Source organism: Pieris napi, chromosome 20, assembly GCF_905475465.1.
Source record: "Pieris napi chromosome 20, ilPieNapi1.2, whole genome shotgun sequence".
In the NCBI taxonomy this organism is placed as follows: domain Eukaryota; kingdom Metazoa; phylum Arthropoda; class Insecta; order Lepidoptera; family Pieridae; genus Pieris; species Pieris napi.
The window spans coordinates 10443586-10457328 of record NC_062253.1 but is presented as its reverse complement, the minus strand read 5'-3'; the positions used below and the strand labels follow the sequence as shown (position 1 = coordinate 10457328).

Sequence of the window (13743 nt, the reverse complement as noted above, 5' to 3'; positions counted from 1 at the left end):
TAATTACCAATAGTTTGTTTCTTCAAAGTTATTATGTGTAATGAAGGCAACTTTGACCCCAATTGTATGAGTTCGCTAAAAATGTAAATTGTCATAAAAATAATATTAATGAGAGTTAAGTTCGATGGCGGTTGTGTGTATGTTAAAATATATGTTAATTGAAATTCTTTGTTTGATGCTGGGTGTTAACTGGCTTTAATCGTTTAAAATATGCGGTGGGGATGCGATGCTAACAAAAAACTAACTTGGCTTATTTAAGGGTTCTTAAATCTAAATAACATTTCAATATAAGTGTAGTCGACTGGACATTATCGGAAACGAGAATGTTATAGTACAATTCATAAGTGTGGGATAAACTAAAGGTCTCATTTTGGCTTCAAGTGTGCGATAATTGCTAATATATGGTTTGCGCTTCTAATTATTAACTAAAATATATATAAATATATGGAAGATGGACTGGGTGCTGGTGTGGGATTCAACCTGTTCAGACACACTGGTCCCTTCCCATCTACATGGAACCAATAACAGAGCAGGTACGGCTTGTGACGCGGCTCACAGGAGACCGAAGAGCTGGCAGCTACCTCGGACAAAGAATTAGTCTAGCTATTCAAAGGGGGAACGCTGCTAGTATCTTCGCAACCTTGCCTAAAGGGGTTCCTTTTAATGATATATTTTTTTGTTATAATATTTTAGGGTTAGTTCTTGTTCTTTTAAATATATATATATGTAACTTAACTAATGTTATACATAACTCGAGGTATAGCTTTTTAAATCTAGTGTATACGAAGATAAAACTTAGATGTAACTTCCTTAATGAATATATTTATATTATATTACACTTAACTTAACTTGTGTAAAACATATAATAATTTTTTACATGCAAAAGTACGTTAGGGACAAACTATTACACGTGGGAGTTGTAAAAACTAAGCAGAAAACACGATAGCAGTCTAGTCGTAGAAATCTGTTATTAGAAAATCTCACAATATTAATTATCTTGAGTGAATTGAACGACTATTTAATGACTCTATGGCCTTTGCCTTTGACTAAGATTGCTATAAAAAAACAACATTACTTGTGTATTTGTTTTGTAATAACACTTGAATATACATTTAGTTTTAATGGTTTTAATTATTATTGCAATTGTTGAATGGAAGATAAACATTTTTACTATACGTTAAAGAATAATTTATGTGATATATTAATTTATTTCCGTGTTCGTAGTGAGGGATAGCTTTGCTAAGAAATTTTTTCAATAATGTACAGTGTAGCTAAGATACTTAAAAAAACTATTATTTGTACAAATTGTATAAATCCAAATATTACTAGCATTGTTATCAATCAAGTAAGAACGCATGTACTTAACTTAGATGTATCATTCAAACATAGATTCAGACTAATATTTTTCTCGTAAGAAAACCCGTACAATAGACATAAAGTATGGTTATTTCTAGAAATGAGAAAAACATAGAACATAAAGAAGTCAATCCAAATTATTATGACCGTAGAAGCAAATCTAGTTATTAAAGAACATAAAATTAGAAACCTGTACCATTCGTTTCATAAAGTAAACATTGGTGCCGCAACCCCCGCCTCAGATTGGCATTTCAACTTATAACTGATAGAATAATGCATTGGTAACTGAACCGGGGTTGGATCGCTGGACCTCATGTTTTATAATCGTATCCTTAATCACACGGATAACAGTCGTTTTAATGTGAAATACGTCTATGTTAAATGTATTTTACAAGTTCTTTGCCAGACTGATGGTTAAAGAATAGTTATCTCAAATCATACGACTATGGCAATGCATTAGATTATTTCCTTTAAAGGTTCGAACTTCTACAAAGTAATTAAAGCCATATATACACTCGTTGAAAGAAAAAGGAAATTATCCGACGACCTTTCTCTGTGGAAACGATATTATGCAACTGGTTTACCTTCCTTACGAAAAGTATTGATTCAGAACTAACGTCTAGATATAGTATAGTATTATTTCTATTATAACATATTTCATATAATGAGCGTTGAGATCATTTTAACATGCCCTCAGTAGCTTCAAAACGCTGGTGGACAAATTTTAAAGCGAGAAGCTAGTTTGGGTATATAAGCTTCATAAAATACCTTTTATATATTTACACTGGCACACCCGGCCACGCGTTGCCGTGGCTAACGATTTTGTTATATTACATAGTAGTAAACTATTAAAGGGAAACTGTAGGAGAGCACCAGTCATGGGGACCACCATGCTTTGGTGGTTATGCCATTAAAATGTAGCTAATGTAAAACGTTGGTACTTTCAACACAGAGCCATCTGTTAGAATTGTGATTATCAAATAATAAACAAATAGTTTGTAATAAAATAATATTGCGGGTATAACTTCAGATGTAAGCTATCCTATCTTTTAAGTTAGATCAAACTACACACAGTGTGCATATTGAAATTGGTTAAGTAGTTTAGGAGTCCATAGCGGACAAACAACGTGACGCGTAGTTTATATATATTAAGATGACGAAGTTGTCCTGCTACTTTTGCAAGCGTCGTAGTAGTTTATTTTCTTTAAAATGTCGGTCACCGAATTTCTGTTTTATATCTTTAATAAATTTTAGTCTACTTTTTGCAAAACACAAACATAATTTTTATAAGATTTTCTCGAATACATATATAGCTTTATAGCGCTCAGTGCACCTTAGTATTTTTTTTGCCAAAAGATAAAAAAAACTATTGTTTTAGTGTGTCCGCGTTCACTGATGATCAGTTTAATTTCAACTAAAACTTAGCAAAAGCATAAAGACTTACCTAGTATCTCCTCAAGCCAATAACATGACACGTACAGAAAGATGGCGACACCAAGCCAGAAGCCGATCAGAAGCACAACCAGATATTCCAACATTTTGTTATCACTTAAGTCATTACTGAGTTTACATTATATTTCAATATATTTATAGTCACTAGTTATAATGAGCATTTCTGGTCCAAAATCCAGACTTGTAAGGTATATATCTAATAAATCTATAATAAGAATGTAGCGGACATTATATTATATTAGCGAAGTGATTGCATTGTAAGAAATTTTGTACATACCGATCATACAATTAGTCTTATCGCGTCGTTTTAACTAAAGTAAACAGCTGTCTCTTTTCTTCACAGTATAAATACAAATTGACAGAAAGAGGCAAAAGAGTTTATTAGTTTTTTATGAATAAGATACATCCTAATATCTCGTGTGTCATACCAATATAGACACTGGTTACTATTATTATCATATATATTTATATAATCACAAAACCTTTAAGTGCGTTCTAGTTAATAATAGCTTTTGAAAGATGTAAGAGCTGGTTGAGACTCATTCCAGGTAATCTCTAGTATTCAAATTTATCTATAAATCTACGCTCTCTACTAAGGGATGACTAAAGGGTCACCCGATGATGTGGTATTATGACTAAAACAATGTGAACTTTTAGCCATTTTCAATAAAGGCACGCGCAGAACACGTGGCCAGAGACAATAATTTTACACGTTATCACTTGTTTGTTAATAAGTTATTCTGAATAACCAAACAGTGATAAAATATTTAATACATACTAAACTTATTGTTTTAAATTTTTAGCATATGCGAGCTAATTAATGAATAAAATGTACATAGTCAAAGTGTTTTGGTCTACACACAGCGTGAAACATACACACACACACACATTATTTTGTAATATTTAATTCATATTAAATCATTTGTATTTGTATTCCTAATTTCGTATTAATCTTATGTTTTTCTAGTGGTAGTTTTGATAGTTTCATCAATAATAATATTAGTGAAATTGCTTAGTACATAGAGAAAGTGTAGGGTCAAGATTGTCTTTGACACCATCTCTCCGAGTTTTGCGTTGTCATAATCTGTAATATTCGATTGCTATTGTCGATACCATGACATTCAATCATAATAACAATACACATTAAACCTCATTAAAGCGAAATCTTTCACGTAACATCAAAAAATCTATATTTTATACATATGTTTTGCAACACATCTATTGTATTACACATTAAAAGCAAAGCGGATATTTTTAAGGTATTTTAAAGGTTGAGAGTTGGATTCTCTTATGTCAAAAACTGATTTCGCATTGCGGCAAGTATGGCTTAGGTAAAATATTAGTAAATTAGAAGAACTGACTAATATTATGATAAATCAGCTACGAGGTATCTCTAGTAGAGACTGGCGTAACGTAAGAAATATTTTAATACACAAGCATAAGCGCACACTATACTCGTATTTTACAACTAAAACGATTATAAAATGTCCAACAACACTGAAGTTACTCGATAGGCGTTGCAGCACCTTTGTAAAGCTCTATAGCGTTGAGATATCATTCGCGACATATGGGTGTTCAAACTTCCAGCTAACGTCTACCTTAGTACCGTTACATTTTTCAATTTCTGACGTGAACCCGGGACCTCAAAATATGCAGTCGAACGCGCTAACTACTAGTCCAATGCGACAATTTAACACGAACGTTAAATAACTATTGTATCACAGAATCACTTGCAACCTAAAACGATTATGCGTACATTGTTTGGTTCTAGGAATTACAAACACCGGACGAAGCCAATACATAGAAAGGAAACGCATTAGAAAACCTAGTTTTTCCTTCAACTTGCGTTTTCTATGTATTTCCAAACAGAGTGCAGTTTCCTGCACTGCCCATATGGACACATAGGGCTACAGCTTCACTTTCGCTTTGCAGTTCAATGGCATTCGTGTACTTGTTCGTCATATTATGTACTTGGTTATGGTTAAGTTTTGGTGTTGAAGAAAGTTTCGTATTATCAATTCATTTATAATATTTTTACTAAAACAAGATAGAAATTTGAACAGCAAATTTCCTTAATGTTGACGGCAACAGTTTCTTATGTATATAATTAACCCTAAAACTAGATAAGACTCAAAAAATCCCCAACCCAAAATCTTTGATTGGACCACAGATCACCGAATTCTATGATTTTAAATAATTTCTGTGGAAGCGGACATGTTATACAAAAGTTGAAATATTTGAATATCGAACAAATCTCGACAAATGTTATTATTACGTCGAAGGCCAACATTGCAAGTTTTCACTTGTCTAAAGGGCAAACCTGTTCATCACCCAACTGACAAGTGGCGACTGCGCATATATTGAGTAATGCTCACACATACTGTGCAACAGGCCTACTTATCGTAATTAGATAAAGATGGTTGAAATCTAGGTGACAATATACGAAGTACCAATGTACGCATTCGTTTATTTTATACTACCGATATGTGGAAAAAACAATTGTAGCTTTACCCACTAACACTAAAAACTCATCTCATTATAATAATAACGGCGATTCAGTAATAATATACATACTAATATGATATACAACGGTAAGGTATAATCTATAAGCGTACCTACTAAAACTACAAAAATAATACTGTTCTTGGAGCTCGCTAGTTCTATAAACCGAATTAAACTATACATTCACTTTTATTGCTATTTGTAACAGAAATTGTACATAGAAGTGCGAGGTATTTGAAACAAATATACATATAGCTACCTAACTCTTGATCTGGACTTATGTAGAATATTTGTTTCTATAGTTGTTCAATATGCAACGGGTCAATCATCAAAATTCGGATAAGCATTGCATGTGTTAGAAGTGAAGTTCTTTTACGACGTATTTGGATTTTTAAACCGAATATAGATTTTGGGATTTCTTATGAACAATCTTAATACTTCTTTCAATATCTGATAAAGCAATAATTTAACTGGGCAAACGCACTTAATCTTAATATATATAAATCTCGTGTCACAATGTTTGTCCTCAATGGACTCCTAAACTACCGAACCGATATCAATCAAATTTGCACACCGTGTGTAGTTTGATCCAACTTAAAAGATAGGGTAGTTTAAATCTCAAATTATAGTCGCAATATTATTTTATTGCAAATATTTGTTTATTGTTTGATACAATTCTAACAGATGGCACTGTGTTAAAAGTACCATCGTTTCACATAAGGTCTCCTACAGTTTCCCTTGAATAGTTTACTTCTATGTAATATAACAAAAACCTTAGCCACAGCAACGCTTGGCCGGTCTGCTAGTTTAAATATAAATTTGTAAGGCCTTCCATTTTATTTAGCTTGCTCGTCGGTTTGTTTATGCAAATTTTGAGAAAAAAGTAAGTAATTCTCACTGACCACTCACGCGCAGTAGTTATTACATTAGAATGTAGGTTTATAGATGTAAAAGTTATTCAATATTCGTACTTATCACCGTTTGAGGTGCCGTTACTGGGTCACATACATTTATTTCTTTGGTCTTAGAACGAGTTTTAATTACTTAATACAAGTTTAAGCAGTCGTATGGTAAATCACTTAGTACCACATTTTTGTTATGTATTGGTCAATTTGTACATATGTGTCATGGACAATGTAATCTGTCGAGTTCAGAATAGGTTATTAATATATTTTTTCTATTTCAATTGGATCCCATCCATCTTATCTATTGGATTGTTTTCTACTAAGCTTTATTCTTTACTGCTAAGGCTAGATTTTGCGTAACATTTTACATTTGAAGGAGAATTGCAACGCCGATAGGGGGGATAAATAGGTATAGGTATAGGCTGACTTCAAAAAAAGCACTTGACCATTTTCTTTAAAACCCGTAAATAATAAAGGCCGTGCTTTTTGTTATATTGACATCACGGTTACGTCATTATAGTTTGACAGTAATCATCTTGATATGAAAAAAATAATCGAACGTATTTACGTGTAGCGAAATAAAATTTTTCTCCAAGATACCTAGCGAATAAACGTTTGACATCCTGTATTCCTATAACTGTAGCTTCACTATATTTATATTAAGATATATTTTATACTACGATTCGTATGTAAAATATACAAACCGGGCTCTTGCGTAAAGTTATGTTTATTATCATAAAGGTAGTAATTATGATTTTTTATATGGTTAAAACTAGCAAAACAAAATACGTATGCTGTTTACATTCAGTAACATCGAGTATGTTTCTGGTTTAACTGATGATCTCATACAAAGTTTTTACGTTACTTGATGTGCGTTGTTATTTTGTTCTTGTAGTATGTATTTTTTGAGTTTAACAGATCTTAATCATTTGCAAGTAGGTATATTAAAACACAAATTTCTGGACTGAAAATTATAGCTAAGATCATACAGTTGGCGTGTCTTCAAAAAATAATATATTTAAAAATTACTTAATTATTTTAGCAACTGGACCAAGAGGCCCCAATAGCAACGCTATACTAATGTACTCTCTCTGTCTCTTTAATCGGCAGCTCATATCTGAGCGTCATGGTCAGCAAGAAAGCGTCTGAAGCGGACTATCTGTTTCCACTGGTTTCGGTCCAGCGCGACTCTTATGACTGTACAGTTTTGAGGACCATGAGTCTTTCATGAGGTTGGTGAACGACCACGTGATCTTTTGCCTTTTGTCTTACCACCTACTTGTTTATCCAAGTTCTCATCGCCTCTGCGCATTGTATGGCGGAAATAAGATACAATTTGCTGTAGGCATATGGTCTAAGGCGAGTCCGTATGCGGAGTTGGGTCAGGATGGATGTATTGGTGCGCTTCACGGTCCTCGGTATTCTGAGCTGCCAGCACCACATCTCAAAGGCATCGATTCTTTGCCTTTCTCGAGCGAAGGTATTCCACGTTTCTACTCCATACAGAAAGATAGAGATACAAGAGCCCGTATCAGTCTTGTTTTTGGTTTTAATACCAATTCCTCTTTTCTTCCTCTTGTCTAAACGTGTCATTGCATCTTTGGTCGATTCGCCTTTTTATACTACTGTACAATATTTGTATAAAAAATATAATTTCTCATACAATTTCACGCAAATATTTGTTATTAACGTCTTTGTTATTTCTGATTCTTTATTTTTTTAATTTACTTCCTATATTTTCTATTCAATGTTAATCAATGTTCTTTTTTCAAAAGAATTTTCTTTTGACGTCAATTATTTTTTTTCCAATAAATAGGCAAATCAAATTCACAATATAACTTTGCGTTTGATATAATTGTAAAACAGTAATTGAAATACACAAGCTTTAACGCGTAATACTATGGAAGGAATTTGCATTAAAATCCTCTGGTTAATTTTCACTATTACACTCATTTTGCATGGTTGAAGCAGTCAGAACAATCAGTTTTATGAATGATTAAGAAATTCGGTTACGTCTAGTCAATTGACATGAATGGTATAAAAACTTTACGACTTAATTAATTGAAGGAAATGCTATAACAGATATCAGAACAATAGAATGCTTTTCCCGAATACTTGCATTACACAAGCGTAATGAGCTAGATTCCATACACAAAGTAGCTTTAATCACCCACCTCAGAATATTCCATAATATTATTTCTAGGTACCTTGTTTTAGATTACGTTCTGAAATCTATATAGAAAGATTGAGAATTCATATTCACCTTTCCTGTTCGAGGCTTTTTAAAAATGTAATCAAAACATTTGTAAATACGACTTTGATCTTTAAAAACTGGTCGGTACAAAAAATACCAAGAACGAATGCCAAGTTTTATATTAAAAAATACGAATAAACTTGGTTTCTATTCCTGCAAACTCAACCTTTAATTAATGATTGCAGGAGATTTTATAAGACTTTTGTGGTATTAGCTACTAATTTTGGTGTATTGTTTATTTATATAAAAGCGTTCGAAATAAAACGTTTGATTGTATTGATTAAACTTGTTCGTTTACCAAATAAGTCTAATATAGCAATATGGCACTTCACAATTTTAATTTTGTCATAACTCGTTTATCTGTTACAGTTTAAAGACTACTTAAAAGATTTCGCAGGTAGTATTGTCTTTTATTGACATAACTTTCACACATTTGATAATAAAACAATTTTTTAGCATTAATTACTGTGTTGTAAATACATAACTTCAATCCGGTAAAAAATTGTTTTATTATCAAATAGATTTTGCAGGCTTTGCTGACCACCAATACTACGAATTAATTGAATTATCGAGTTTAAAAATTAATATTACTACAGAATAAATTTGCGTATCTGTCAAAGGAGCATCATTATATTATACTTATTTACTTCCCAGTCTCTTCACAATACGCAAAAAATGTTTTAAATTAAAAAAATGTAAATTATATCTGTAAGAATAAGGAAATTAAAAAGAACAAAAATACAAGCGTTAATTATGTTGGTAAAACAAGAACCGGTATACAGAGTCCAAGGTACTGCCAGTTTTTGTTGAGTTTTTCACAGATTTATATGTAATTTTACCGTTAAAACTGCTTAGAAGAGAACCTTGCAATAAATTCACCACTTTTGGGCATTTATATAACACACACTAAAATTTGTTTTGTTCATACTGTCAAAAACAACGCAGTTCTTCTATCGTAAAAAGTTGTGAGATCCGTGCCAAGTCGGTTAATTTGTTCAGTCCCTACTTCAGGGACCTTCCTTTTTAAGTTATTATGTAATTAGGTAACCTAACAACATCTTATAGTGCCCTTATCAATATTAAAAATCTTTTATATTTTTGAAGTGAATCTTCTTTAGAATCGTTGTGATTTCAAACCGGATGCAACGGAAAAAGCGACAGTAAAAAGAGACAGACACATAAATTAATAGGATTTGGCGTGAGAGAGAGTGAGATAGGAGCTGGCATTATACAGTGTATAAACTTTAAATTAGTGTGTATTTGAACATTTTCTGAAATAAAAAAACAGATTTGATGAAAATTAAATAAGTAAGTCAAGTAAGTAGTTTAATTATAAAATTAGATTATTTATCAATTTTATTTACAAATCATTAGTTATAGACACTTTGCGAAGTGAAAACTTCGTACTACACTTAATTAAAAGTTTATACACTGTATAATGCTTCCTATCTCATTTTCTCCCACGTTGGATCTTATGAATTTATTTCATACTTTTATTATTTTAGTTTTTACCAAATTAAAGATTGATATTAAAGTTATAAATAAAAATTTAACATTAAAATATATTTTTTTTAAAGAAAAGATCCTACATTTAGATAGAGAAAAAGCCTAATTTACATATTTTAATTCTAAAAACTTTGTTTTTGAAGGTTTCACTTCTACCACGTGTGAATTGGACACATGATTTTTTTTAAATATATAGATTCACTTGGCCATCGCATAAAATCACAATGTATTTCAAAAGTAATCGTATTATTTTATATTAGATTGTTTAGTAGAAAAATTAAACTTGGAGCGTTATACTTTACAAATATATTAGATAATGTCGATTTCCGGTCCATTAACTTTATTTCGCATCCCGTGTTTTGCAACGTTTGTATATAACATTTCTCATAAAATCACACCATAAACAGCAAATTATGTAAAGATAAGTTCTCATGCTTAATATATTCTCCTACTGTTAATATTTAAGTCAGGGATACTTGACATGAACATGATCGTTAATTTATTCAAAGAGACCGTCAATGTCGTGCATACAATTAAAACCATCAATCACGTAAACAGTGTTCAGAGTGTGACACTTAGGTTTTTGGGTCTAAACATGCTTCCTCTTGTTGACCCGTTGGAAACCATCCCGTTAAAATTACGCGAATCTATTTTTATAGAACAGGAGGCAAACTAGCAGGAGGCTCACTGATGTTAAGTGATACCGCCCATGGACACTCTCAATTCTAGAGGGCTCGGGTGCGTTGACGGTTTTAACAATTGGTTCACTCTTTTCTTCAAGGACTTTTAGTCGAATTGGTTCGGAAAAAGTTTTGTGTTGTGGAACGCCTGATGTCGAGGTGATACGGGTGGAATTTCGTATTCTGCCTCGACGTCCGACGAATATGATGATTAGTTAAAATTGCCAAAAATAATGTCACCTGTGTGACATTGAAATGAGCTAGAATAAAAAGTTGTGTACAATCAGTAAGCCATGTGAAGGTCCGTAAATTTAAAAATAGCTTACAAATTTGTAAACGTATGTCCCCCACATGGCTGACCATATGTGAGAGAACAGGTGGCTTGATGATCCGGAAGTAAGGCACGACCGGAAATAGATTAGGCAGAGGATTCTATAAAATATAATCCTATCCTGTTTAATAAGCAATTAAGCTGCGTATGTTCGTATGATGCATTAATATTTAAAAAATCTGTGGCGCTACAACCTCTTTAGTTCTGGGCCTCAGATTTATGCATCTGTTTCATGATCATTTTTAAATCTAGTAGGCAAGTAGGTGATCAGCCTCCTGTGCATGACACGCCGCGACTTTTACCCACTTAGACCCACTAAGACATGTCGGTTTCCTCACAATGTTTTCCTTTACCGTTCGACCAAATGTTAAATGCACACATAGAAAGAAAGTCCATTGGTGAGCAGCCGGGGATCGAACCTATGACGAGCCTTTGCATTAATATTATAATGATATATTTAATTTTAAAAATAATTTCCTCTTTTGTTTTAAAACTGATTTTTCCTTATCAGATGCAGGTATTTTAGAAGGTGCGTGTTATCTTTTAACAACATGAAGGTCATTGAAAGTTGGAAACTATTAAATAGTGCAAACAGACCGATAACAATAGTAAATTTACTCATAGATAGACGCTATGACGTCAACTAAGTATTATTAATTTTAAATAATGCATCATCATTATATTTAAACAGGTAAGGTTACGATTATATAATTGCACTACTTGGAAATTGATATTGATATATTTCCCGATAATTATGCGGTAAATTCTATTTTTATTCCTCTTCCTCCATAATCTTTTAATTACTCTTTTTTCAAACAACTCCTATTATTTAAGAATATAAAAACATCCTTGACGGCGCCATCATCGTCCAAATCAAAAACCCGGTGGCAAGAGAAAACCCGGTAGACCGAGGCTGCGTTGGTGGGAGTTGTCAAGGAACTCGAAACAATAAGGGTTCGAAATTGGACGCGGGAAGCACTGAATAGATTTCGATGGCGAAGTGTACTTGAGGAGTCTACAAGGGGATGTATAGCCATTGATAATGATGATGATAAAATTAAATAAACAATAATCATTCAATAAATTTTCCGCAATAATCACGTACATTTTACAGTAATTAATATAGATCTTTCGTACATCGGATATGAAAACATTTTGACGGAGAATAAATATTTTGAAGAAACCAGAAGTTTCTACTATTTGGCATATTAATGTGTTGTTCTAGCAAATATTCTAATTGATGCCTCTACGTGATTAAATATTGTTCTTGTCCGTCATAGGAAAAATGAGATTTCCATTAGTTACACATTATCGTATTTAGTAATTAGGTACATTTCCAATGTACAATTTATCAACATAATCTCTGAAGCAGCTTATTACATACTTTTTAAACATATATCAATTTTAAAAAGTATGTAATAAACACGCTTTAAGAATCTTTATAAGTAATTATTGACAAGGGTGAAGTCACCTTAGCCTCACATCCTTATATCGATTTAAGGTTATAGCGGATCAGTTTCAACCTGCCTCAGGGTCAGGGCTAAGCACCTAACTTAGGCATTACATATAGGTATGTAGAGTAGGCATAAGAAAACTCAGTAAAATCGAATTCAAAAAAAATTGTATTAATTTTGACATTTTAAACAAAAACGTATCAGGAAATTTTACTTTTATGTAAAGTTAATATACTGGAAATAAAAAATCAAAGTAAAGGTCACTGACCATATTTTATTTATCGTCAATACTTAAAAGGAAATAAAATATTCAATGAGTGCTTGTGGTTATTCCACACTTAGTATTTTCCTTGGCACTTGAGTGACCATAATATAAGGTAACCAAAAGGTTTTTTGCGATTAAAATAATCCCCGCGAAACCTGACACTACATAAACTTAATAACCTATCAGGATGTCTATATCTTTGTGTTTTTTTAATTTTAATTCCTTGTATGTTGTAAATATACCCAGTCAATATAATTATGATGATGAAAATGAGCGTCAATCAAGTAATAATATTTTTCTTGTATATATTACAAACATATGTTTAAAAATCACCCTTATGTATAAGTATATCTTAGTCATTAATTTTTTAAAATAGTAAATAGCCGTATTTTTAATAAAAATAATATTAATGAGCACTTGTCATTGAAATCTTGACTTTTAACTATGGAAAATTTACGCAGCTTTACCTATAAATACATTATAATTAGCCAAGACGATAACAATTGGGGTTATCGCAATAAATGATAAATATTCATCAGCTATTTAACTTAGGTTTAATTTTACAAATTTTACCGTAAATGGCAACCTTGAAAATCCTTATCACTTGTTTAAATATAATGTAAACTCAGACACAAAAATCACGTCACTGTTTCCCGCCCAGAAATGACATTGACAAGGGCTTTAATTCTTTCGCGGCGTTTATAGAAGGCACGCGGTGCGCGCGTCGCGTGCGACGGCAGAAGAGTAAATGCGTGTACAGAGTATACAAATACTATACGGAGACTGAATTGCACCTTTAAACAGATAATTGGTTGAATTATTCACGCATTTCTAAACCAGTTGATATCTTAATTGCGGATTTTATTGTCATGTTTATTATGTAATAGGCTATCTGCTTGATTATGTTATGTTAGCCTAGCTTTCATTATAACGAAAAATAATTTATTTCGTCTTTTTAATTATATGGGCCATTCTGTCTAAGAATAAAATTTATAGCAATAATAAAACGTAATTTTATGTCAGTCATAAACGTTTTAT

General features: G+C 32.1%; 1 protein-coding gene across 6 annotated transcripts in view; it reads right to left on the bottom strand.

The window, feature by feature from the left end:
- The window catches only part of LOC125059993, a 66483-nt gene that overhangs the window by 13957 nt on the left and 38783 nt on the right, over positions 1 to 13743 (bottom strand). The window contains exons 1-2 of one of the 6 annotated variants that reach the window (XM_047664724.1): positions 13279 to 13467; positions 2801 to 3013 (exon numbers count right to left, since the gene is read on the bottom strand). The exons of 3 other annotated variants lie outside the window; for them this stretch is intronic. In XM_047664724.1, coding sequence (XP_047520680.1) covers positions 2801 to 2894 — 94 coding nt within the window. In that variant the 5' untranslated portion in view covers positions 2895 to 3013; positions 13279 to 13467. Of the gene's footprint in view, positions 1 to 2800; positions 3014 to 13278; positions 13468 to 13743 lie in introns of those variants that run through there. 2 more of the 6 variants (XM_047664726.1, XM_047664725.1) reach the window with 2 other exon arrangements.